We start from the raw sequence: 27,633 nt of genomic DNA on the forward strand, positions 1-27,633 counted from the left end.
AGGGAATATAATCTGAGTTACTTTAAAAAAATATGGTTTGATGACAGGTACTCTAACAGTACAATTTGTGGTTATAAGGATTTTAGATTTAATGGAGCATCAGCACCCTCATGGTCTCTATAAGCTTTCTAGCTCACAATGCTCCGTGTATTTCTCATACACTAAAGAAATGATGAGCTTAGCCCCTTAAAGGGGTACTCCGGCCCTAATACATCTTATCCCCTATCCAAAGTATAGGGGATAAGATGTATGATCGCGGGGGTCCAGCCACTGGGGACCCCCGCAGTCTGTCATCACACACCCACCTTTTTGGAGGCTCGGAGTGTGAAGGACATTTTTTTTCATTTTGTTTTTTTCTCTTCGCTTTTTTTTATAGCCATTTTATTTAGAATTTTTGAACTACAGATTCATATGAGGACTTTTTTTACGCCACGAATTGTACACCTATTTGTAATGACATCACGCATTTTACCACAAAATCTAATTGTGGGGCAAATTTAAAAAAACCCTGTAATTTAGCAAATTTTGGAGGATTATGTTTTTTACGCAGTGCACTTATAGGTAAAAATTAAGCATTATGGTTTATTCTGTAGATCCATAATACTCAATTTACATAGTAAAATAAAACAAAACCTACTACAAAAAAAAATTTTTTGTATGAAAATCAGTATGTAGTAGTTCTTATGGGTATCATATTTGTTTTAGTGGGACTTTTTGATTGCTTTTAACCCCTTAATGACGGACCCATTTTTTACCTCAATGACCAGTCGCTTTTTTATTTGACATGTATCTCTTTAAATGGTAATAACTTGAGAACGCTTTTTCTGAGCAGAGCGATTTTGAGATAATTTTTTCGTGACATATTGTACTTTATATTAGTGGTGCATTTTTGTTGACACATGCGGCATTTTTTGTGAAAAACTTCAAAATATTGTGAAAAACTGGAAAATTTCTGGCGTTTTTTAATTTTTATTTTCTATAGTGTACACTGTGCGGTAAAAGTGATGTTATATTTATTCTGTGGGTCAGTATGATTATGATGATACCCATTTTATATAGCTTTGTATGTTCTTTTTCCTTTTCTGAGCAAAATTCTTTTTCTGCCATTCATTTTCCAACAGCCGTAACTTTTTTTTATTTTTCGTCCGACGCGATTGAGTAAGGGCTTATTTTTTGCGGGACGAGCTGTACTTTTTATCGGTATCATTTTGTGCTACGTGCTACCTTTTGATCTTTTTTTATTCCGCTATTTGTACCAAAACTGGCGAATTTTGCGCTTTTTTTATGTTTTTTTTTTACGGCGTTCACCGTGCGGGATAATTTACATTATAGTTTTATAGAAAACGTCATTACGGACGTGGCAATACCAATTATGTATATGATTTGTGTTTTTGATGATAGTACAGGGCTTTTATTGGGAAAGGGGCATTTTTTTAATATATTTTTTTACACTTCATACTTTTATTGAAGAACTTTTTATTAAATTTTTTACACTGGCTGGCTGGATCTCACAGGCTTCCGCAGCAGGCATACAGGATGTCATGATCTGACCTCTTGCTGCCATAGCAACCAACGGCGACCCGCGATCGTATCGCGGCGCCGCCGTTGGAGCACAGGGGGAGAGTGCTACCCCTGTCAACACCATAGATGCCGTGATCAGGATTGATCAAGGCATCTAGGGGGTTAATGCTGCCGGGACTAGCGCGATCGCGGCTCCGGCAGCTGCGGTGGGACTCCGGCTGTGATTAACAGCCGGGTCCCGTCGCCGATCTCCTGCGCTGCCCGGCAGTGCAGGAGATCGCTATGACGTATGCATACGTCCAATTGCGCAAACATGTTGGATGATTGGACGTATGCATACATCCTATATCGGGAAGGAGTTAATTAATTTTTTTCACATATACGCCATTATATTTTAATATTTCAGACATTTTCACACGTGGTGATACCACATGTTTATTTTTGTTTATATTATTTTATTTAACCCCTTAAGGACCACAGGTTTTTTCATTTTTGCACCACGGGTTTTTACATTCTAAAAATCATAATGCTTTCAATTTTCCACCTACAGACCCATATGAGGGCTTGTTTTTTGTGCCATAAATGTAACTTTTACAGAAAAAAATATTTGTGGGGCTAAACTGAAAAAAAAAAAAAATAGGCATTTTGTAACTTTTGGGGGTTTCCGTTTCCACACAGTGCACTTTTCAGTAAAAATGACCATTAAAATGATACCCAACTTATATAGGTTTGATTTTGTTTTACTTCTGTTAAAAAATTATAACTTTATGCATGAGAATTAATAGGTTTAATATTTCCTCTTCTGACCCGTATACATTTTCCATATACGGAGAGGGCTCATTTTTTTGCGCCATGATCTGAAGTTTTCATTGGTACCATTTTTGTTTTGATGGGACTTTTTTTTAATCGTTTTTTATACAAAATGACCAAAAACACGCAATTTTGGAGTTTGGTGTTTTTTTCGTATACGCCATTGACCATGCAGTTTAATTAACGCTATATTTTTATAGTTGGGACATTTACGCACGCAACGGTACCACATTTTTATTATGTTTTTATATGGAATTTGGAATTTTTTTTTTTTTACTTTTATTTAAAAAAATGTTTTTACACTTTATTAGTCAACTTAAAGGACTTTTAAGAGGAATCATTAGATTGCTCATACAGATGAATGTGATTCCATAGAACTACATTGATCTGTGTGCTCTGCACTCGATTGATAAAGCCTGGTCCTGCCAGGCTTTATCAATCTCAGAGCCATAAATGGCAGAGGAAGAGAGGTAATCCTTCTGGCTACCTCAGCAGTGTATCGCCCAGTGTATGTATGTACAGCTCTCCTGCAGAGATGCATGTCAGGGGATACATTTTTTTTTTTTTTACACCAAACTACCCCTTTAACCCCTTAACGACGCATATTTACGTCCTGCGCCGGCTCCCGCGATATGAAGCGGGATCGCGCCGCGATCCTGCATCATATCGCGTCGGTCCCGGCGCTAATCAACGGCCGGGACCCGCGGCTAATACCACACATCGCCGATCGCGGCGATGTGCGGTATTAACCCTTTAGAAGCGGCGGTCAAAGCTGACCGCCGCTTCTAAAGTGAAACTGAAAGTGACCCGGCTGCTCAGTCGGGCTGTTCGGGACCGCCGCGGTGAAATCGCGGCGTCCCGAACAGCTGATCGGACACCGGGAGGGCCCTTACCTGCCTCCTCGGTGTCCGATCGACGAATGACTGCTCCGTGCCTGAGATCCAGGCAGGTGCAGTCAAGCGCCGATAATGCTGATCACAGGCGTGTTAATACACGCCAGTGATCAGCATAGGAGATCAGTGTGTGCAGTGTTATAGGTTCCTATGGGACCTATAACACTGCAAAAAAAAAGTAAAAAAAAGGGTTAATAAAGGTCATTTAACCCCTTCCCTAATAAAAGTTTGAATCACCCCCCTTTTCCCATTAAAAAAATAAAACAGTGTAAAAAAATAAATAAACAAACATATGTGGTATTGCCGCGTGCGTAAATGTCCGAACTATAAAAATATATCATTAATTAAACCGCACGGTCAATGGCGTACGCGCAAAAAAAATTCCAAAGTCCAAAAAAGCGTATTTTGGTCACTTTTTATACCATTAAAAAAATGAATAAAAAGTGATCAAAAAGTACGATCAAAACAAAAACCGATATCATACCGATAAAAACTTCAGATCACGGCGCTAAAAATGAGTCCTCATACCGCCCTGTACGTGGAAAAATAAAAAAAGTTATAGGGGTCAGAAGATAAATTTTCCTGCATGTAGTTATGATTTTTTCCAGAAGTGCGACAAAATCAAACCTATATAAGTAGGGTATCCTTTTAACCGTATGGAGCTACAGAATAATGATAAGGTGTAATTTTTATCGAAATATGCACTGCGTAGAAACGGAAGCCCCCAAAAGTTACAAAATGGCGTTTTTTTTTCGATTTTGTCGCACAATAATTTTTTTTTTCCGCTTCGCCGTACATTTTTGGGTAAAATGACTAATGTCACTGCAAAGTAGAATTGGCGACGCAAAAAATAAGCCATAATATGGATTTTTAGGTGGAAAATTGAAAGGGTTATGATTTTTAAAAGGTAAGGAGGAAAAAACGAAAGTGCAAAAAACGGAAAAACCCTGAGTCCTTAAGGGGTTAAATGATTCTCTACAAGATGTGGGTAATGTGGGCTCTAAGTAAAGCTTCATTTGTTAAACACAGAGCAATTAGCGGCACAACAATGTAAATGAAGTGGTACGATATGCAAATTATACTCCAATAATGCAAACAGCATCAGACTTCAGCCTAACAAAACCCACTAAAAACCGGTATTGAAGAAAATATGCAGCACTCATCAAGAAAAAAAAAAGCTTAAATGTTTTGTTCACCAAATTATGCCTGGTTTGGCTTTTTTCATGTTAAAGGGGTACTCCACCCCTAGACATCTTATCCCCTATCAAAAGGATAGGGGATAAGATGATATAGCATGCAGCATCCACCGCATCTGGTTCCGGAACCGCTGGAGGTCCTGGCTCCCGACCACGGGGACGGAAGATTGTGACGTCACGATCTTCCGTCCCCGTGGTCGGGAGCCAGGACCTCCAGCGGTTCCGGAAGCAGATACGGTGGGTGCTGCATGCTATATTGCGGGGGTCCCCAGCGGCAGGATCCCCGTGATAGGGGATAAGATGTCTATGGGTGGAGTACCCCTTTAAGGGCCGTGTTTTCTTTATTAACTACCTAGTTTGTTAAACCCATATAACTTGCTGTGTCCAACATGTACTTGCTAATATGTTAAAAAGTCAAGGTGGCCATATGCATTAACCCCTTAAGGACATGTTTTATTTGCACTTTCGTTTTTTCTCTTAGTCTTCTCAAAGCCATATTGCTTTCAATTTTCCACTTACAGAGCCATATAAAGGCTTGTTTTTTGTGCCATCAACTGTACTTTGTAATGACATTACTCATTTTACCACCAAATCTAGAGCAAAATGAAGAAAAAAAACAAAAAAAACAAACACATTTTATACCATAATTAGTATGCCTAAAATTTTATTTTTATGTTTTTAGTTCATTATTTTATTTAAAAAGTGAAAAATGGAGGAGGATTCAAACTTTTATTAGCGGAGGGGCTTATTCACATTTATTACCTTTTTTTTAAGACCTCATAGGGGGCTATACTATGCAATCTTTTGATTGCATACACTGTTCAATGCTATGCCATAGCATAGCATTGATCAGTGTTATCAGTGCTCTGCTGCTCCAGCCTGCATGGCTGGCTGGGAACAGCAGAGGACTGATCGGACAGCAAGGAGGCAGGTAAGAGCCTTCCCACCGTCCTCTCAGCTGATCATGACATTGCGATTGTTCCGCTCAGCTCCGCTGAGCTGCCGGGTTCATTTGACTTTCATTTTAGACACCGCAATCAACTTTGATCACGGCATCTAAAGGGTTAATGCAGGACATCAGCCTGATCGGTGTTGCCCGGCATTAACCCTGCGTCCTTGCTGCTGCTAAGTCAGGACCCACCGGGTTTGAAGCGTGCTCAGCTCGTGGGCATGCTTTAACCCGGTAGTGGGACCAGGGCGTACAGGTACGCCCTTAGGCTTTAACAGGTTAAAAATGAGAAAAGGGGTGATTGAAACTTATTAAAGAAGGGGATAATTCATAACTTTTTTTTTTTTTTTAACACTTTATTCAAAATGTTTTAGTTCCCATAGGACACTATTACATTCAATCTTCAGATTGCATGCATTGATCAATAATGCTCCATAGGAGAGCATTGATCAGTTTTATTGGTGCTCGACTGCTACAGCCTGCAATGGCTGGCTGCAGCATAGGAGCACCGATCGGACAACAGGGAAGGAGGTAAAAGACTTCCCTCCGTCTTTACTGCTTATCGGGACATCGCAATTTTCCCGTGATAGTACTGATCAGCTCCGCTGAGCTACTAGGGACAGATTTCGGCACATTTAAACCCAGTTATCAACTTTAATTGTGGTGTTTTAAAGGGGTACTCCGCCCCTAGACATCTTATCCCCTATCCAAAGGATAGGGGATAAGATGTCAGATCGCCGCGGTCCCGCTGCTGGGGAGCCCTGGGATCCCAGCTGCGGCACTGCGCTATCATTACAGCATAGAGAGAGTTCGCTCTGCGCGTAATGACGGGCAATACAGGGGCCGGAGCAAAGTTATGGCACGGCTCCGTCCCTCGTGACGTCATGGCACGCCCCTTTCAATACAAGTCTATGGGAGGGGGCGTGGCAGTCATCACGCCCCCTCCCATAGACTTGCATTAAGGGGACAGGCCGTGATGTCACGAGGGGCGGAGCCATGACGTCACGCTGCTCCGTCCCCCGTCATTACGCACAGAGCGAACTCGCTCTGTGCTGTAATGATAGCGCGGTGCCGTAGCTGGGATCCCAGGGCTCCCCAGCAGCGGGACCGCGGCGATCTGACATCTTATCCCCTATACTTTGGATAGGGGATAAGATGTCTAGGGGCGGAGTACCCCTTTAAGGGTTAATGCAGGACATGGGCCTGATTGATGATGATGGCATCAGCCACGGGTCCTGGCTGCTGATAGCAGCCCAGACCATATGGGTATGATGCGCGCTCAACTCCTGAGCTCGCTTCATACCCCTGCTGTGCAGTTTATAAACTGCGTTTTTTGGCAAGGGGTTAAGGACACAGCCAATTTAAACTTTTGGGTTTTCATTTTATTTTCCTTGCGTTCTAAAAAACATAACTATAAAATGTTTCCATTCAAAGAGTCATTTGCAGGACCAATTGAACTTTGTTTCAGTTTACCATCCAATGTATGTATTATAACATTTTTGTGTAGGTTGATTGCTTTTTATGATGTGACCAAACATCTGAAATTCTAGCACTTTATTTTTTCCAATTACACCATTTATTGTGCAGTTTTGATAATTTTATACTTTGATTGCTGCTGTTTATATGCCAGTTTCATTGCTGGCTATTAGAGAGGGCCCTCCCCAGCTGAAAGCAGACAGGTATTAAGTGGGCTTACACCCTAACTGACACATCATGTACTTGACCTTGATTGGTTCCTAAGGGGCTAAAAAATTAATTGAGATAAAAATTACGTAATGATCACTACTAAATTGAACCCTGTAAAAATGAAACCCAAAATAATTATGGAATTGCTTTTTCAACCAAATTTACCACACAAATATTTTTTTGAAAGTATCTTAATACTTTACATGATGCAATAAATGGTGCTATTATTGCTATTGTCCCACTGAGAAAAAAAACACACCCTGGCTATGGCTATGCCAGCAGAATAATAAAAAAAATTATGGCTTACAAAATTCCATTGAAGAAGAATCCCATTGTTTTCAAGGAGATTCTGCTGCACCATGCACACGGCGGAAACAAATGCTGCGGGAATCCTGATTCTGGCCTGATTCTCTCCGAGTGGTCCTAGCGCAGATATATTCTGCTGGTATCAGATATTTGCAAAATTTCTGTCTGTGTTTTCCAGACAGACATTCCGCAAATTTTTCGCTACGTGAACATGGCCTAAGGCCTATTACACTGTATTGTTGATCCAGAGGAAGTCAAAAATCCAATGAGGTGGAAACCAGTCTTCATTTTAGGGCAGTGTTTCTCAAGCGCAGTCCTCAAGCACCCCCAACAGGTCATGTTTTCGGGATTTCCTTAGTCTTTCACAGGTGATATAATTATGGTCAGCGAATCGGGCATCACCACAGTTATATCTCCTGTGAAAGACTAAGGAAATCCAGAAAACATGACCTGTTGGGGGTCTTGAGGACCGTGCTTGAGAAACACTGTTTTAGGGGGGTAAAAATCCCTTCCATAATTCAAGTCTGGAAAAATCCCTGGATCAACATCACACCTCCAAAATCTATTGACTATAACCTGTAATACTATTGCTCTTTAGAGCAACAATTATTTTTTTTTCAGATCTTCAAAGAGTTCTTTGAGATGAGGTGCCATGTTGAACTTCCTGTGACCAGTATTAGAGAGTGTTAGAGCGATAACACCAAATTCAAGACACCTGCTCTCCATGTACACCTGAGACCTTGTAACATTAACGAGTCACATGACACTGGGGAGGGAAAATGGCTAATTGGGCCCAATTTAAAAATGTCCACCTGGGGGGGGGCTGTACTGCTTTATTTTGAGGGGACAGCAACATTAAGCACTGTTAACAGTGCAGCAGGGAGTAATTTCTGCAAAAGTGTGAGGGGTGTACTCACTTATGCAAGATACTGTAGCATCTCTCAGAAAACCCTCGAACAATTTACATGCGATGGAGGTTAAACTCACAGACCTATAGTTCTTGGGCTCACCTTTTCACCTCTTGAATATTGGCATTACATTTGCTAAGTGTTAGTCCTTAAGTGTCCAGGAAAAGATCCTGTCACTGTAGAGTACTAACAAAATAGAAATACAGGTCTGTCTATTAGGTAACTCCCTTAGAGAATGAGGGGGTGAATGCCATCTGGGCCTGGTGATTTGTCTATTTAGATTTTAGGTGGCACTGTACTTCTACAGGGTCAGACAGGTGACATGTAATGGAGAGTTTACCTTATCCTGCTGCATTTCACCTGGCATTTCATTTTCCTCTGTGAATACAGTGGAGAAAAATATGTTTAATATATTCACTTTTTTGTGATCACCCTCTATAATTTCTCCATCATTACCTTTTAAAGAGCCACACTTTCAGTTTTAACCTTTTACTATTTATATAATTGAAGAACATTTTGGGGTTTGTTTTATTCTCATTGACAATGAGACTCTCTGTTATGCTGCTTTTATGTTTTTTTTCATACTTTATTTATTTTAATGCTTCAATACCTTCCTGTTTTAGAAGCTTAATTGCTGCATTTTTCTTATTTATGGGACCCTTAAAGGGGTACTCCACTGGAAAATATTTTCTTTTAACCCCTTAACGACCATGGACACATATTTACATCCGTGGCCTGCTCCCGATCTGTGAAGCGTGCTCAGAAGCTGGCTGATGTCCGATATTAACCCTTTAGACGCCGCAATCAAAGTTGATCGCGGCGTCTAAGACGGGAGAAATCCATACCAGCAAGCTCAGCAGAGCTGTTCTTCACCGCCGCAGTAAAATCGCGAGGGGACAGTGGGAGGTGCCTTACCTTCTTCCCAGCTGTCCGATCGACATTTGATTGCTCCAAGCCTGAAATCCAGGCTTGACCAATCAAGCGAAGAAAACATTGATCAATGCATTCCTATGGCAATGCATTGAACAGTGCCTGCAATCAGTGTAAGCAATGTTATAGCCCCTAGAGGGGGCTATAACACTGCATAAAAAAACTAAAAAGATAATAAACGTGATTTAACCCCAATTTTTAACGTATTAATTTTCATGAATGTAGTTATGATTTTAATATAAGTAGGATATCATTTTAATCGTATGGACCTACAGAATAAATATAAGGTGTCATTTGTACTGAAAAATGTACTGTATAGAAACGGAAGCCCCTAAAAGTTACTAAATGGCGTTTTTTTCTTACATTTTTTCACACAATGATATTTCCCCCCCGTTTCGCTGTAGATTTTTGGGTAAAATGACTGATGTCATTACAAAGTAGAATTGATGGCGCATAAAAAAAAAAAAAGCCATCATATGGATTTTTAGGTGCAAAATTGAAAGGGTTATGATTTTTATAATGTAAGGAAGAAAAGACGAAAGTGCAAAAACTGAAAAATGCTTGGTCCTTAAGGGGTTAAATCAACTGGTGCCAGAAAGTTAAACAGATTTGTAAATTACTTCTATTAAAAAATCCCAATCCTTCCAGTACTTATCAGCTGCTGTATACTACAGAGGAAGTTCTTTTCTTTTTTTAATTTCCTTTCTGACTGAAGAAGGTGCTCTCTGCTGACACCTCTGTTCATTTTAGGAACTGTCCAGAGTAGGAGCAAATCCCCATAGCAAAGCTATCCTGCTCTGGACAGTTCCTAACATGGACAGAGGTGTCAGCATAGAGCACTGTGGTCAGGCAGAAAGGAAATTCAAAATGAAAAGAACTTCCTGTAGATTATACAGCAGCTGATAAGTACTGGAAGGATTTAGATTTTTAATAGAAGTAATTTACAAATATGTTTAACTTTCTGGCACCAGTTGATTTAAAAGAAAAATGTTTTCCAGTGGAGCACCCCTTTAACTATTTTATTCAACCACATTGATTTTTTGCTGTTCCTAACCTATAAAAAGGTATGTACCTCTCAAAGTGAGAAATTAAAGGGACTTTCCAGTGAAAGAAACAACCTGTGGATGGTGTAAAAACTGTAAAATTAAACAACTTACTAATAGAAATGTAATATAACCATGTGGTCTCTCCCCTGTAAGCGGTGACATCTTGTCAAAGGCTCTTAATGCAGAGACCTCACATCCCTCCTCCTCCTACCTACTCTTCTGTCAGCACAGGAGGAGGCCAGTGATTTGAAGGGGGTGGAGAGTTGGTATTTCAAAGAGTTGCATTAACCCCAGCAGGACCAAGGGTGTACAGATACACCTTTGCGCCCAGGGACCTCAGCGTTTCAGTTCACCACCGAAATCATTCAGCAGGCATCCCGTGCAAATCCCCCATGGGCGGTGATTGGAGCGGCGATCGGGTCTCTTACCTGACCGAAGAACGGCAGGGATCCCCTCAGGTGGCTCTGAAGACTCCAGGACCGGCAGTGACAGCGGCAGCAGCGATGCCGGCGGCAGGATCCAGCCGGAGCTGATGCCTGTTTGCCTCCTGCTGTTGCTTAGCATCAATTTCCAGCATGCAGTGCAAAATGCTGGGAGTTGTATTATGCAACAGCTGAGGGCACATTTTTTCAATGAAAAAGTGTGCCTCCAGCTATTGCAAAACTACAACTCCCAGCATGCACTGACAGCCAAAGGCCATGCTGGGAGTTGTAGTAGTGTGCCTCCAGCTGTTGCATAACTACAACTCCCAGCATGACCTTTCGCTGTCAGTGCATGCTAGAGTTGTAGTTTTGCAACCGCTGGAGGCACACTGGTTGCGAAACACAGAGTTTGTTACCTAACTCAGTGTTTTGCAAACAGTGGGCCTCCAGCTGTTGCAAAACTACAACTCTAAGCATGCACTGACAGATCAGACATGCTGGGAGTTGTAGTTTTGCAACAGCAGGAGGCACACTGGTTGCAAAACACTGAGTTAAGTAATAAACTCTGTGTTTCGCGACCAGTGTGCCTTCAGCTGTTGCTTAACTACAACTCCCAGCATGTACGGTCTGTCAGTGCATGCTGGGAGTTGTAGTTTTGCAACAGCTGGAGGTTTGCCCCCCCCCCCCCATGTGAATGTACAGAGTACAATCACATGGGGGGGAATTACAGTGAGTTTCTCGCTGCAAGTTTGAGATGCGCCAAATTTTTCGCTGCATCTCAAACTCCCAGCGGAAAACTCGCTGTGAACCTCCGCCCGTATAGTATAGTGAGACTTAACACCCCACAGGTTATTGACAAATTTTTTGTAAAGTTGGACGTGAAAATTATTTTTTTTTTCTTTTTCTTTTCACTAAAATGTGGATGTAAATTGCTCTGCTGGCAAACTACAGGGCTCAGAAGAGAATGAGCGCCATTGGGCTTTTGGAGAAAGAATTTGTCCGGAATTGAAGGCCACGTGCGTTCACAAAGCCCCCCATGCTGCCAGAACAGTGGATACCCCCCTCCCCCCCCCCCACATGTGACTCCATTTTGGAAACTACATCCCTCACGGAATGTAATAAGAGGTGCAGTGAGCATTTACACCCCCACAGGTGTCTGATAGATTTTTGGAACAGTGGTCCGTGAAAATGAAAAATGTAATTTTTACATTTGCACAGCACACTGTTCCAAAGATTTGTCAAGTGGGGTGTAAATGCTCACTGCCCCCCTTATTAAATTCTGGGAGGGGTGTAGTTTCCAAAATAGGGTCTCATGTGGGGGGGTCCACTGTTTGTAAACGCATATGGCCCCTGACTTCCATTGCAACCAAATTCTCTCTCCAAAAGCCCAATGTCACTCCTTCCCTTCTGCGCCCTCTAGCGCAACCACAGAACACTTTACATCCACTTATGAGGTATTTCCTTACTTGAGAGAAATGGCGTTACATATTTTTTGGGACATTGTTTCCTAATACCCCTTGTGAAAATGAAAAATTTGGGGATAACACCAGCATTTTAGTGAATCTTATTCTAATCTAATTTTTCAGTTTCACGTCACACTTTAACAAAAGTTTGTCAATCACCTGTGGGGTGATAAAGCTCACTGTACCCCTTGTTACATTCCCAAATAGTATGCCATGTGTGTGTTTTTATTTTTATTTTTTTTGCTGTTCTGGCACCATGGGGGCTTCCTAAATACGACATGCCCCCCAAAAAACATTTCAGCAAAATTTGCTCTCCAAAATCCCATCGTTGCTCCTTCGCTTCTGAGCCCTGTAGTGCCCCCACAGAGTACTGAACATCCACATATGAGGTACTTCCTTACTCGAGAGAAATGGGGTTACAAATTTTGGTGGCTTTTTCTCCTTTTACCCCTTGTATAAAAAATAAATAAATAAATGTCTACAAAAAGTAAAAACATGTCAACTTTATGATGCCAACATAAAGTAGACATATTGTATATGTGAATCAATAGATAACTTATATGGCATGTCCATTTTACTTACAAGCAGAGAGCTTCAAAGTAAGAAAAATGCAAAATTTTCAAATTTTTCACCAGGATATAAGGCAAGTAGTACTGGGCGGTATACCGGTTCATACAGAATACCGAAATTTTTTTCCTGCACAAGATGATTTTTTTTCCCATACCACAATACCAGTTAGACCCCTCCCCCCCTTGAATGAATGATCAGCTGTAGCGTGCTATCCCCACATCGGGGAACTAATCATGTGACCCCCGAGCGCTCCTTCTCTACCAACCCCAATCATATGTGACCCGCGAGCGCTCCTTCTCTACCCCCCCCAATCATATGTGACCCGCGATCGCTCCTTCTCCCCCTCCCCCAATGAATTATCAGCCACTGCGCTGTACTGTACTCTGTATTCCTGTGCCTGGGCTGCAAATATTAAAAAACAAACTTTCACTCACATTCACCTACGTTCCCCCGTTGCTCCGGTAACGGCCACACGCTCTTCCTGGGGATGGGAACGTCGCAGAGCCGTCAGCCTATCACCGGCAGCAGCGATGTCCCGCCTTGGCTGGTGATAGGCTGAGCGCATTGTCATATAAGGACCTGGCTGGCTTCTTACATGACAGTAAGCTCAGCCTATCACCGGCCGAGGCAGGACATCGCTGCGGCCGGTTATAGACTGACGGCTCTGCGACGTTCCCATCCCCAGAAAGCAGCAAGAGGATCGCAGCGGAGGACCATGAGGCCGGTACCGGAGTAACGTAGGAAGAAGGGGAGTTTGTTTTTTAATATTTGCAGCCCGGGCACAGGAATACAGAGTACAGTACAGCGCAGTGGCTGATAATTCATTGGGGGAGGGGGGTAGAGAAGGAGCGCCCGCGGGTCACATATGATTTGGGGGTTTGGGAGGGTGGGGAGGGGATAAGGTGTTATGGCATAGCATTGATCAGTGTAAGAGATCAGTGTAATACATGTTATAGTCCCCTATGGGGGCTATGACATTGCAAAAAAAAAAAAAAAGTTAATAAGTTAATAAAGATGATTTAACCCCTCCCCTAATAAAAGTTTGAATCACCCCCCTTTTCCAATAAAAAAAACAAAACTATAAATAAAAATAAACATATGCGGTATCATCGCGTGCGTAAACGTCCGGACTATAAAAATATATAGTTAATTAAACCGTACAGTCAATGGCGTATGCGCCCAAAAAAATCCAAAGTCCAAAATAGCGTATTTTTGGTCACTTTTTATATAATGAAAAAATGAATAAAAAAGGCGATCAAAAAGTCAGATCAATACAAACATGGTACCGCTAAAAACTTCAGATTACGGCGCAAAACATGAGCCCTCATACCGCCCCGTACGTGGAAAAATAAAAACGTTATAGGGGTCAGACTATGACAATTTTAAACATATTAATTTTCGTGCATGTAGTTAAAAGTTTTCCAAAAGCAAGACCAAATCAAACCTATATAAAGTAGGGTATCATTTTAATCGTATGGACCTACAGAATAAAGAAAAGGTTTCTTCAGAAACGGAAGCCCCCAAAATTTACAAAATGGCGTTTTTTCTTCAATTTTGTTGCACAACGATTTTTTTTTGTTTTGCCATATATTTTTGGGTAAAATGATGGGCTTGGTCCTTAATACTTTTAATATACTTTTTGACACATACACCGGTTGTTACTTTTGCTGGACAATCCCTTACTTTTAAAAATACCCCATTTACTGTCTATACTCTTGTTTTTGAGGACATTATCCCAATATGCAATGTTACGGGCTTCTTTAAGCTGATGAAGCTTTGCCTTCCTAAAGTTCAGTGTTTTTGTGGCCCCTGGACAGAACATTCTAGTGAAAAACAAGTTAAAATGTATTATATTGTGGTCACCTATGTGTCCCTCAACCTGCAAATTGGTTACCCTGTCAGGTCTGTCGGTCAATATTAAAAATACACTAATAAAAAAGTGCATATGTGACAGTTTCCTGAATGTATGCTCATTCCTGAGAAGTTACGAATTCAGGATGACACAGGAGATCCTGTATTTTGTAGGTATAGAATGTATCCTACCGGCATTGCTTCTTTCCTGATCCAAGAGCTTTGTGTAAAAATTGAAGATTTGCTCTTGAACTTTGCAGACCGATCGCTTCATCTTCTCCCTTCTGGTCACCATGTAAGTGAGGTTGCGTACCTAAAATAGATAGGAAAGGAAACCTCAGCTTGTGAGTAGAGCATTTGGTTTACATAGAGGATGCATCCTGAGTTCATGCCAAAATCCTGCCTTGGCTCTAGCAGGATTACCACACCACAACAGATGTACAGACAGCAATGTAAAGCCAAAAGGATTCATGTAACAGGAGCCAAGGGATAAGCACTGAGGGGAGACAATCCAGATAGTTTTCAAACAATTATGTAAATTCACTCTTTACCCAGAAACCTCAGAAAATAGGAAGTGCCCTGAAAGAGCTACTGATCAGCCGACTGCCAGTAATCTGATATATAGAGTACAGTCATTTTTAAAGTATTAAAAGGGGTACTCCCGTGGAAAACTTATTTTTTTAAATCAACTGGTGCCAGAAAGTTAAACAGATTTGTAAATCACTTCTATAAAAAAAATCTTAATCCTTTTAGTACTTTTTAGGTGCTGTATACTAAAGAGAAATAAAAAAAAGAAATGCATTTCCTCTGATGTCATGACCAGAGTGCTCTCTGCTGACCTCTGCTGTCCATTGTAGGAACTGTCCTGAGCAGCATATGTTTGCTATGGGCATTTTCTCCTGCTCTGGACAGTTCCTAAAATGGACAGCAGAGGCCAGCAGAGCGCACTGTGGTCATGACATCAGAGGAAACGCATTTCTTTTTTGGATTTCTCTTTAGTATATAGCCCCTAAAAAGTACAGGAAGGATTAAGATTTTTTAATAGAAGTGATTTACAAATATGTTTAACTTTCTGGCACCAGTTGATTAAATAAAAGTTTTCCACGGGAGTACCCCTTTAAAGAACTGTGATGAAACAGTTTTCCCCTGTGCCTGGGCTGCAAAAAAATTTAAATAAATAAAAACTTTAATTCACCTTCCTACATTCCCCCATTGCGCCGATATCGGTCTCCGGTGCTGGTCTTCTTCCTGGGCTCGGTGACTCATACTGCACTCAGCGTATCGCCGGCCGCAGCCATGTCCCGCCTCGGCCGTTGATAGGTGCAATGTCATGTTAGGATCCCGGGCAGCAGGGAGAAGGCCAGGCCCAGGCTCCTTATATGACACTGCACTCAGCCTATCACCGGCCGAGGCGGTATATCGCTGTGGCCGGCGATGCGCTGAGCGCAGTATGAGTCACCGAGCCCAGGAAGCAGGAAGAAGACCTGCACCGGAGGAGCGGGATGCTGAGATCTGCTGCGATCGATTTATAACCTAGTGGGGTCCGCAGCAATGCTCTCCACTGCCTGGTCTACCAACTGATCTGATTCACTTTATTACAGTCTATGAAGTGAATGAATCAAGATTTGACAGACAGACTTCCCTGGGTTATAATTCACAATCACAACTGTACAAATAGTCTTGAATAAAAATGTGTTAGTTATTGTATGTTTACAGCTTCTATGCCTCCATGGTATTAGACTACTAACAAATCCTGTGCAGTTGGATTCCACAATCATTTTATTATAGACATAAAACAATATAAACATTATAATCAGGCCTGGGTGCGCACTATGAGAATGTTTAAATTAAAGGGTTAGTCATTTATATACACATATCTACACACACACTAGGAAATCATACAGTTTTCTAAAACAAAGTCTTAGAAAACAAATTGTATGTACATAATTTTAATGCATCTGCTTTCCTTACCTTTTTACATCAGTGTTGCATTCCCTTTTTGCACAGTAGTCCTGTGCAATGCATCTATCTAACATGGCATCAAGTCATGTGATCACACACACACATCCATGGGGTAACAAAAGGCAGATTGATAAATCTGGGCCAATGTGTGTGTATTTACTTGTATACCACCACTGTCATGCTTTTAAAGGGGTACTCCCACCCTAGACATCTTATCCCCTATCCAAAGGGGACCCCCGCAGTATTGCATGCGGCACCCACCTGTTTTTTGTCCGGAAGCGCTGGAGGGTCAGAGTCGCGACTACGGGAACGGAAGTCAGTGATGTCAGGACTCTGCCCCCGTGTGACATCACGCCCCCTCCCATAGACTTGCATTGAGGGGACGGGCGTGACGTCACACGAGGGCAGAGTCCTGACGTCGTGGACTTCCGTTCCCGTAGTTGCGACTCAGACCCTCCAGCTCTTCCGGACAAAAAAGAGGTGGGTGCCGCATGCAATACTGCGGGGGTCCCCAGCGGCGGGACCCCCGAGATCAGACATCTTATCCCCTATCCGTTGGAGTACCCCTATAAGGAGACACTCCAGTGTAATGTTTTATTCCCTCCCCCCAGCATAAGCCTGGCGCTCTGTTTTACAATTGGATGCCGGCCCCATTGTCGATTCACACCCCGCTGTAGTGTCCATTCACTCAGCGCTTGCTATATGGACCGGAAGTAAAATGGTCAGTGTAACTAGGAGACACTCAGCGAATCTCATAGCTACATTAAGAAAGTGACTTCCAGTCCACACACAGAGCCCGGTGTGAAACAGCTGGTCACACTGAAGGGCGCCCATCAAAAGAAGGCAGCAGGGAAGCGGTTTACTCTCCCATGCTAGGAGAAGAATATAAAGTTGGGCTGGATTGGCCTTTTAATAAAGCTAACTTACAAAACATAAATCACACAAAGCTGATAAGAAGAAGAGCAGCTCCTACACAAACACTGACAGACATGGGATGACATAGAGATCTAGATATATTTAATTCTGTTCCTCCATAAACTTTACCTGTTACATGCTTGAAAGTGTTACCTGAATACCAGGTCACATGGCGGACGTGGTGGATCACATGACTAACAACATGTTTAGGCCATGGATCCCATGGATGGGATGAATGGACTAATTTATGGGATGTTCCAGTTTTTTTTTTTTTCTTTCTTTCTAGTTGTGGGCTTACTACATATGAGCAGAATTTTAAATACATGTGTACCTCAAAAGTGTATGATTTCCTAAATGCATACAAAATACATAATAAAGGAGACCCCTTTTAAAGGAAAAAAAAAGTACAGTAGTACAGTACAGTAGGTGAACCTACTTGGCTGACTTTCAACCTCTCTGCACTATAAGAAATTAGAATTTAAGGCGCAGGGGGTCCTACCACTAGCCCCCCGATCTCCTGTATGGGGCCCCCGCTCTTTGCAGAAGGAGCACGTTTCGACCACCGCATGACATGGTGGCCGACACGCCCCCTCAATACATCTCTAGGATAAAGATAGGGGATACGTTTTTATATTCCAGAGTACTCCTTTAAGCAGAAGAAAATAAATTCTCACCCTTTCTAGATCCTGCCGCAGGTGAGTAAATAGTTGTAAACGACGAATCAAAAAGTCTTGTTCTCGCTTGGCCAAGTTGTCTTCCTCGTCCTTTTTAGGAGTTATAAGTGGCTTGTTGAAGTTGGCTTTCCTCTTCAGTTTCCAGTACTGGTATACAAAGTCTGTGACATCATATGGTATTTGCATGGCCTGACTCACATCCTGTACATTGACAAATGTATAGAAGTCATCCTCAAGCTGCTGAAGTTTCAGTTTACGCTGGCTCCCATGCTTGGACTCCTGTTGGCAGGCAGAAAGACCTTGTAAATCATCCAAAGAAGCTGGGGAAGCCTCGACTGTGCAAGTCAAATCACTAGTGTTCTCAAGGATTTGGCAGTCTTCCGTTTTCTTGTTTCCACTATGCTTTGGGCAATAGGACTTAAATTTTACTTCATCTTCTTCTGTCAGGATGGTCTTCATCTCCAGGCCTCGATCAAAGGCGCATGTCACATGAAAAGCAATTCGGCAGTTCTTAACAGAGCACTGGAAGAAAATAGAATAAAAAAAAAGATGTGTGGCATTAGAGAACACTACAGACTACAGTAATTCAATTCAACGGAAAAGCAGAAGACCCAACTGACACAGCTATGATAAAGAATTATCAGAATTATAACTATGTTCCAGAAGTCTGGAAAATGATCTGCACATCCTCTTTATACAGCCTTTTATTGTAATATTAAATGCAAGACCAAGTGCCAACCAACAACTACAGGGGGAGCATTTACTGTCATGATAATCCTCTCGGTTACTTTCCTCTACAGTCACAGCACTGCAGCATGGCACTGTGAGCAGGTAAAAAGTATGGAAGAAATACCAGCTTTATAGAATCTGCTGAGCAACAATACAAACAATGCATTGGAGTTTCCATCAGAAATGGAAGCCACTACACAAGTGTAAACAGAGCTTAATATGGATATACAGTATATTGCTTTTGAAAGGACACACTTTTGGTATAATCTTTCCAAGCCCACATTCAAAATATGTGTAAAAAAGGAGATGTGAACTGGGCAATGGTGAGGGATATCTAGATGTATAGACCTCAATAATGTATGCCTTCAGTTGTGTCTACAAGTCATTAACTAACTGCATGGATGTATACACAGCATACCGAAGCCTGCTAATCACCTCACTCCATATTTAGAATTCCTTCCTTTCAAGTGAGAAAATCTAATCTAACCTCATTTAGTGCGATCCCTGTTTTTACATCTGCCAATAGTACTTCCAGGTATTTTCCTCAACTAGTAAGACTTCATGTCTTGGAGTGTGCAAATATGCAGCAATGTAGATGTATACTGCAGTATATAGATACTGTATAGCTATCTCCAGTGTATTGAGCCTTGAAATGATGAAGTTTATTGCCACAGGTATGTGCCAGGTGTGCTCTTACCAAGTAAAATCCATTCAGTAGTGGGAGACATGGTGCAGGTACTTTTTCCACCTGGTCTAAGCTACTTTCAACAATTCAGGGTATGCTCACACATGGGGGATATACTGCACATTTGCTGCAAATTTGTATGGGATTTGCTTCAGATATTGATTCCCCTACTGAAGGTAATTGGAAAAAATAAGCAACAAATCTGCAATGTATCTGTCACATATGAAAAAACCCTTAATGAATATATGGAGTGAGAGTGATTTGTCAATATTACATCGGACACAAGTCAAAGTAATAAGACCTTTTGTTTATTTTATTTAGTTCATATTTATTCTGAATTTGGGAACTGCTAAAACCTTCCGTGTAGCGTGCATCAACTAGCAAAAGAAACAAAAAAGATACCCTCAAGCTAAAGTGCATGTCCTAAGCTGTGCTATGTGACAGCTTTCTAACCTAAGAGACTAACACACAATGACAACAGAATATTTCAACATTCCCTTGAAAAGAAGCCAATTCGCCTCCTCTGGGTTTTCCTGCTCAGGTTGATTCAGCACGCAGATGAAAGAGAAAACACATAAGACAGTTATTAACTGACTTTACATCATCCACAACTATGCTAGTCCGGAGTCAGAAATCAATGCCGAGGAGAGAAAAAAAAAAACAAACATAAAGGAGCAAAAGGAAACAAGAAAATACAACACCATAAACTACAAAAGAGGTTATTGGAAAATGAAGAGAAGACTGCAGGGTGTAGGCAGGTGATCAATACTACATAGCACAGATGACTGCCATCACTTGGGCAATGGCAAACCATTAGCCCATGGAAAGCGCTTATTCATTATTCCATGGCATTTACTTCACTGCCAACAATTACAGGGGTTGAGCTATTCATTTCTAAAGGTGTATTGAGGCAAAGGCAGCACTTTGCACTCTGACTTAAAAGGGGATCTGCCACCACAGGTACTTAGAAGATGTCCCTTTCAAGGGGCATTTATCAACTATCCAGCACAGCACTGTTTCTATCATTGCCCAGAGCTTTCAGTGGAAGCATGGCTGGCCAATCAATTTAATTCCTCAGGGTCAGAGCCAGGGTCTTGGAGTAGAAAAATGTGAGGGTCCCAGTGGTCGGACCCATACTGCTCTAACATTTGTCATCTAACTAGTGGACAGGTGAACATGCTTCAGGCTGAATTATCCCTTTACCTGATAAATCACATGCAGAGCTGTTTAATCAGACATCTACAACAATTTTCTATCATTAGGGATTATGGAAAAAAAAAAAAGACCCTACAATTACATCTGCGATTAGGCAACATCCCCAGAGAGATGAAATTTATACAGTTTTTATGATGTCCACAGGAAACAAAATGATAATGACTGGAACACATTAAACAAGATTTAATTTTTTAATCCCTTAAGGACATTTTTTATGCTTTCGTTTTTTCCTCCTCGCCTTCTAAAAATCATAACTCTCTTATATTTTCATTCACAGACTAGTATTAGGGCTTGTTTTTTGCACGACCAGTTGTCCTTTGTAATGACAGCACTCATTTTACCATAAAATATATGGCGCAGCCCAAAAAAATACTATTTGTGTGTGAAAATTGATAAGAAAACCGCAATTTAGCAAATTTTGTTTTCATGCTGTACACTTTATGGTAAAATAGACCTATTTTCTTTATTCTGTGGGTCAATACAATTAAAATGATACCCATGATTACATAATTTTCTATTATTACACCACTTAAAAAAAAAAAATGCAAACTTTTTAACCAAATTAGTGCATTTAAATTTCCTCTATTTTGCTGACCTATAACTTTTTCATTTTTCTGTATAAGCAGCGGTATAAGCAGAGGGCTAATTTTTTGCGCCATGATCGGTAATTTTTTTTGATACCACATTTGCATATATAAAACGTTTAATACATTTTTTAGCTATTTTATTTGGAATAAAATGTTATAAAAAAAAAAAAAGCAGCAATTTTGGACTTTTTTACATTCACGCCATTCACTGTACGGGACAGCTAACATTATATTTTAATAGTTCGGATATTTATGCACACGGCGATATCAAATAGGTTTATTAAAAATGTTACTCATTTTTTTTTTTTTTTTTACACTTTTTTGGGGTAAAATGGGGAAAAACTGACCATTTATATTTTTATTGGGGATTTTTCAAAATGTTTTTATTTTTTAGTTTCATTTTTTTTTTTACACTTTAACAGTCCCCATTTGATTGCTAATACTGTTCAGTGCTATGCATAGGGCATAGTACTGATCAGTGTAATCGGTCATCTTCTGCTCTGGTCTGCTCGATCTCAGACCAGAGCAGAAGACCCGTGGAAGGCAGCGAAGGCAGGTGAGGTGATCGGATCGCTGCGGCAGCACTGTGGGCAATCAAATCATCCATTTTAGTAAATGCAATGCCGCAGATGCCGTGATCTGTATTGATCATGGCGTCTGAGGGGTTAATGGGGAACATCCGCGCGATCACAGATGTCGGCCATTACCAGCAGGTTCCTGGCTGCTATTAGCAGACAGGATCTGCCGTGCATGATCCGAGCATCGCTCCGATGCTCGCGGTGATGTACAGGATATAAATGTACGTCCTGGTGCATTAAGTACCACCTCACCAGGACGTACATTTATGTCCTGTGTCGTTAAGGGGTTAAGGTAGCAGCATTTAACCCTTTTCACTGTCAGAGGATTCAGGGTACACTTCCCACATGCACTCTTAACACTTCTAACACACACACACACAAAATAGCTTGGTCCCTCAGCATGCAATATTAATTGGTTCAAGGAAAATTATTGCATGTAGAGACCAAAACTATATGGAAAACGGTTTTCAAAGCTCCCAAAATAAGGAGATATATATATATATATATATATATATATATATAGATAGATAGATAAAATAACTCCTTACTTTCAATAGTCAAAAGGAGCAACTGGAAACTCTATAATCACTTTCTAGACCTTTCTGGCCTTTTGGTACTGATTAAAAAGTAGTTTGTCTACTGGTTTGTCCACAGAAAAAGTGGTAAATGCATGATCAGTGCGGTTGTGACCGTCAGGACTTCCCTTTGATCAAGGGAATAGCAGTTCAATAGTGTCATGTGCATGGAGCAGTAGCACACCTACATAAGCACTGCTCCATCCAATCACTATGGGACTGACCAGAATAGACAGTCAGATGCCCAGTGTTCGTACATTTACCACCTATCCTGTGAAGAGGTGATAAATTCTTGTGTGTATAGGACAGTATAGGAACCCTTACAGTTTAGTTTTTCTTTAGTATTTATCCCTCTGTAAAATATCCCAGCTGCTATTTCTGTATCAACTTATCAGGGTTTGCAAAGTTCAGAGTAGAAGACTGAGGAAGATTGTCTGCTAGTGAATCTGGAGGCTTGTGCCACTGGCTGGAACTAAATGTGCACAGCGAATAGGTTCTGCTACTGACTCCTGCCAGTGCCGTGCAAGATCACAGCCCGGCCAGCAGCTGTAGTATCTTACAATGCCTTTGGTACTCAAATGAACAGTGCTGCGTCCTTAGTACAGCAGTTCTGCCAGGTGGTTTCTGTAGTAAGCGATCAGCTTACAATGTGCTTGCATATTGGTTTAGAGTTGATGCATAAAGCCATGCCGTATTTAACTTATGATGACCAATAAGTTAAAATTCAGACTAAAGAATTTCAGAATGCAATTCTGATTAAAAATTAGGTTTAGAAAATCTGGTGCAGCACAGTTCCTTTTCTGTCAATGGGATTGCTCTGCACAGCCCACACTATGGAATTTCAGCGTCAAAGTTTCAGTCTCTGGAATACCACCACCAAAAAAATTATCTATTTTTTCAGCGTAATCCACGTGGAATACATTGCCATTGGGGTAGCAAAGCCTGCATGGTCTTAATGCTGACTGGGCACCTTTGGATTCCCCGGCAGGAAGATTTCTGTTGAGAGAATCCTTAAAGTGAGCCCAGCTTAAGAGGCGATTGTAAATTAAGTACATTGTAAAACCTTAAAGATAAAACCCAAAAGATTTTATACCCCTATACTCTGAAAGCATCTCCTGAATGCAGTTAACATAGCTTAAGTCGGACCCAAGCAGAGCTTTAGAGGCAGAACAGCTCCTAAAAAAACTAAGTATAACATGGTCTAAATGCCAACAATACATATCTTAAAAGATATTTAAGATAAAGATATTCATAAAACAAAATAAATGAAGTGAGTTGACCAATATTCAGATTAGGCACAAATGGTAAATAGATGTGTTAAAGCTCAACTTTTCACTTGTTAAGGAAAATAAAAAAAATACACTTTAGCTGTGCGTTCGCAGAGCAGATTGACTTTCAAAACTCGCAGTGTGTTTAACGTTGCGAGTTTGAATGGGGGTGGGCTTTCCGCTGAAAATTTTCTGCAGCAGATTCTCTGCTGCTAAAATTTGATGCTGACCCAATTGAAGCCAATAGGGTCTTCAGCTGATTTTCAAAAGTGGAAGTTTGCAGCCGAAAATCTGCAGCAGACAGCCTATCCACGTTTAAACTTGCAGAGTTTGAAAGTAAATCTGCTCATGTGAAGGCACTCTAAATGTATCAATCATAAAGCACATGTTCTCAATCAATGGAACAAGTACAAATGTTCCTGTATCATGCCCCTGGGATAACCAAAGGGTAGTCCGAGAGTAAAACTATCCCTGCTCATTCTGATGTATAGCTGCCTCGCTTATCCACATCTACACAGACACAGGATGTGATCTTGTGTATAGAAAGGGAAGATACAGAGCTCTAAAATTTTTGTGGTGGTGACCATTTAAAAAGGTCAATGCATATTACATATGCCCTTGACAGATATGGGAAGGTCCTGAACTTATGCACATGAAATAAAATTGTTTTTCTTAACACTGGGCACTGTATCTTTCTGCTGATTTTACAAATGGAAAGGTATGAGTAGACTAATAAATTGGTGTTACCATTACCGCCGTCAACCAAATCTGAATGGCAACACCCAGTTGTCAACTTATTTATACTTTCCAGGTGAAATAGCAGAGGAAAAGCACAGCTAAGATAAGATGTTCTTTAATACAGAATGCAAGTATTTACCAAAACAGATGTGTCAGGGAGCGGACAGGACCTTTTAAGCCCTTTGTCAACATCCACATACATGTATGGCATATATGGACAGGGTATAAGGCATGGGTTCAGAAGCTGAGCCCACTTCATATGCAGTGAGTGCTGGCTGTATTGTACAGCTGACACCTACCTGTAATGGCCAGAGAGAAGATAACTCCAATTCCAGGTGTTTAACTGCTCAGATGTGATAGTAAATAGTGACTGTGGTATCTGAGAGGTTAGAGCAAGGAATGGTGGTTCCCACCATCACCTGAAACTTTATGTAATTACAAAATACTGAGAGGCTGTCATGGCAGATAGGGTTCAAGTAAAGGCCTCAACGCCTACCATGTTAGTAATGCTATCACACTTTGATAGAGGTAGGAGAATACTAATGTAATACAGAAGTGTATGTTCAAATTCCCTAGCACTGAGCTCAGCAATGTTTGGAAACCACACAGAGAATGATCGCTGAAGGTCCTTTGCAATGTGTTCCAATCATTCAGAGGACAATTTTTCTCTGTTCTCAGTACATATGTGGGTCCCAGCAGACCACCACCCAGCTTATCCCTTATACTGTGGTAAGGAAATAATTATGATGTTGGGAAACCCCTTTTTAGGCATAGTAGAATTCCAGAAAACTGTACCTGTATACAGGCCCCAAACTTCTCATTGCACAAGTTGCAGAGGAGAGCCCAGCGACTGCTGGGTATGTGAGACACCTTTGTAATGGGCTCCATCTTCTCTGGGCTCCCAATGCTCACCTAGGATAATAAGACATAGAAAAAAAATTGTTATTAAATAAATATACTCATCATTAGGGTCAAAAATACTTAGTTTTAAAGGACATTAAACGAATTGAACACAAAAAGAAAAAGAAAAAAAAAAAGAGAAGAATCTGGTTTCTTCAATTCAGGGTCAACTGCTACATACAGTGATCACACAACATATAAATGGGCTCATAGACTTCTATTCGCAAAACATGTGACAAAGTCTGGTATAACTTTTTTTTCTTTTTTAAATCAACTAGATGAGTGAGCTTTTCTTTAAAACTGGCTCCTGAAAGGGGGGGGGGGGGGGGGGAGGAGTAGTGTTAACTGTACTGGTTGGTATTTTATATTGTATTTTTTACAATGGGAATAAACGGCAAACATATGCATCTGTAGAGGTATACACAACTGCATATGTATGGCAGCACTGTTGCTGTGATGTGTATAGGGTCTAAAGGCCCTTTTAGATGGGCCAATGCTGCTATCATAGCAAGTGCCAATCTGTCTTAACAGCGCTTAATCATGCAGGGTTTTTCATTTTTTTCCTCCTCACATTCTAAAAATCATAACCCTTTTATTTTTTACCTACAGACCTATATAAGGACTTGTTTTTTGCACCAACAATTGTACTTTGTAATGACATTAATTACTTCACTACAAAAACTATGGCGAAACCATAAACAGAATATTTGTGGGGCAAAAAAAAAAAACAACATTTTGTAAATTTGGGGGCTTCCGATTCTACACAGTGCACTTTTCCGGTAAATATTACACATTATCTTTATTCTGTAGGTCCATATGATTAAAATGATACCAAATTTATATAGGATTTATTTAGCTTTACTTCTTTAAAAAAAAAAAATTACTTTTTGTATGAAAATTTGCATGTTTAAAAATGTCCTCTTCTGACCCCTATAACTTTTTTTATTGTTCCATATACGGTGCTATATGAGGGCTAATTTTTTGTGCCATGGTCTGTAGTTTTTGTCTATACCATTTTTGTTTTGGTGGGACTTTTTGATTGCATTTTATACATTTTTTAGGGTAAACTAAGTGACCAAAAATATGCAATTCTGGACCGTGCGGTTAAATTGACATTATATTTTTATAGTTCGGACATTTACGCACGTGACAATACCATGTAAGGTTATGTTTATTTTTGCTTACATATCTATATATTTTTAATAGGATAAGGGGGGGTGGTTCAAACTTATTAGGGAATTGGTTAAATTATATTTATTAACTATTTTTCTTTACTTTTTTTTACACTATGTTTTACTCCCCATAGGGGACTATTACATGCAATCATAAGACTGCATACACTGTTCATTGCTATGCCATAGCATAGCATTGATCAGTGTTATCGGTACTCCATTGCTCCAGCCTGCTGAGGCTGACTGGAGCCTTGGAGAATCGATCGGTCCACGAGGAGGCAGGTGAGGGCCCTCCCTCCATCCTCTCAGCTAATCGGGACATCGCAATTTCCCCGCAATGATCTCAATCTCAATTAGCTCCACTGAGCTGCCAGGAGTGTATTTTTGGCATTTTAGATGCCTAAAAGGTTAATGCCTGGCATCAGCCAGATCGCCGGGGTCCGGCATTAGCTGTGGACCGAAAGTATATGAAGCAAGCTCAGCTCCTGAGGTCGCTTCATAGACCTGCTGTACTGTATATATACAGCGCAGGTCGTTAAAGGGTTAAAAGGACAACTGTTGGTCACACACTGCTTGTTTACACAGGATGAAGTGCAGCTGATAATTTAAATGGTCACACAAAAGATCCAATCACTGGCCCTTTAACCCAAACATATCAGGAACAAACGTTTCTAGTAATGCTAATTTGTCAAATAATCTGCCTGTGTAAAAGGGCCTTAAGATTCAAAGGTAAATTAAACTAATAAACATCTCAGATTCTAAGATACTTCGCATAAATAAATAGAAGAAACATTGTAATGTATCTTATAGGAATGCCATTTTTTTCCCACTTTTAGGGTATGTTCACACAAGCAGGCCTCTGTGCACTGAGGACAAGCAGGCCTCTGTGCACTGAGGACAAATATTATTATTATTATTATTAATAATATATATATATATATATATATATATATATATATATATTACACTCGCTCTTCTCCTGCCATCACTGTCTTAGTACCAGCTGCACCTTCCTTGTGTCTGTCGCACAAGGACCTTCCTGTTCAGACAATGAGTTGCTGCAGCGGTGTCCCACCTCTCCCAC

The 27,633-nt window shown here is 40.8% G+C and overlaps 2 protein-coding genes across 11 annotated transcripts in view; one reads left to right on the forward strand and one right to left on the reverse strand.

Annotated features, from left to right (window-relative positions):
- The window catches only part of SCLT1 (sodium channel and clathrin linker 1), a 304,861-nt gene that overhangs the window by 203,812 nt on the left and 73,416 nt on the right, over positions 1-27,633 (forward strand). The window lies entirely within an intron of this gene.
- The window catches only part of JADE1 (jade family PHD finger 1), a 147,973-nt gene that overhangs the window by 6,800 nt on the left and 113,540 nt on the right, over positions 1-27,633 (reverse strand). For 9 of the 10 annotated variants that reach the window (XM_056563460.1, XM_056563424.1, XM_056563420.1 and 6 more), the window contains exons 8-10: positions 25,273-25,389; positions 18,103-18,624; positions 14,744-14,864 (exon numbers count right to left, since the gene is read on the reverse strand). In XM_056563460.1, coding sequence (XP_056419435.1) covers positions 14,744-14,864; positions 18,103-18,624; positions 25,273-25,389 — 760 coding nt within the window. Of the gene's footprint in view, positions 1-8,609; positions 8,648-14,743; positions 14,865-18,102; positions 18,625-25,272; positions 25,390-27,633 lie in introns of all 10 variants that reach the window. The other variant, XM_056563466.1, reaches the window with a different exon arrangement.

Source organism: Hyla sarda, chromosome 1, assembly GCF_029499605.1.
Source record: "Hyla sarda isolate aHylSar1 chromosome 1, aHylSar1.hap1, whole genome shotgun sequence".
In the NCBI taxonomy this organism is placed as follows: Eukaryota; Metazoa; Chordata; class Amphibia; order Anura; family Hylidae; genus Hyla; species Hyla sarda.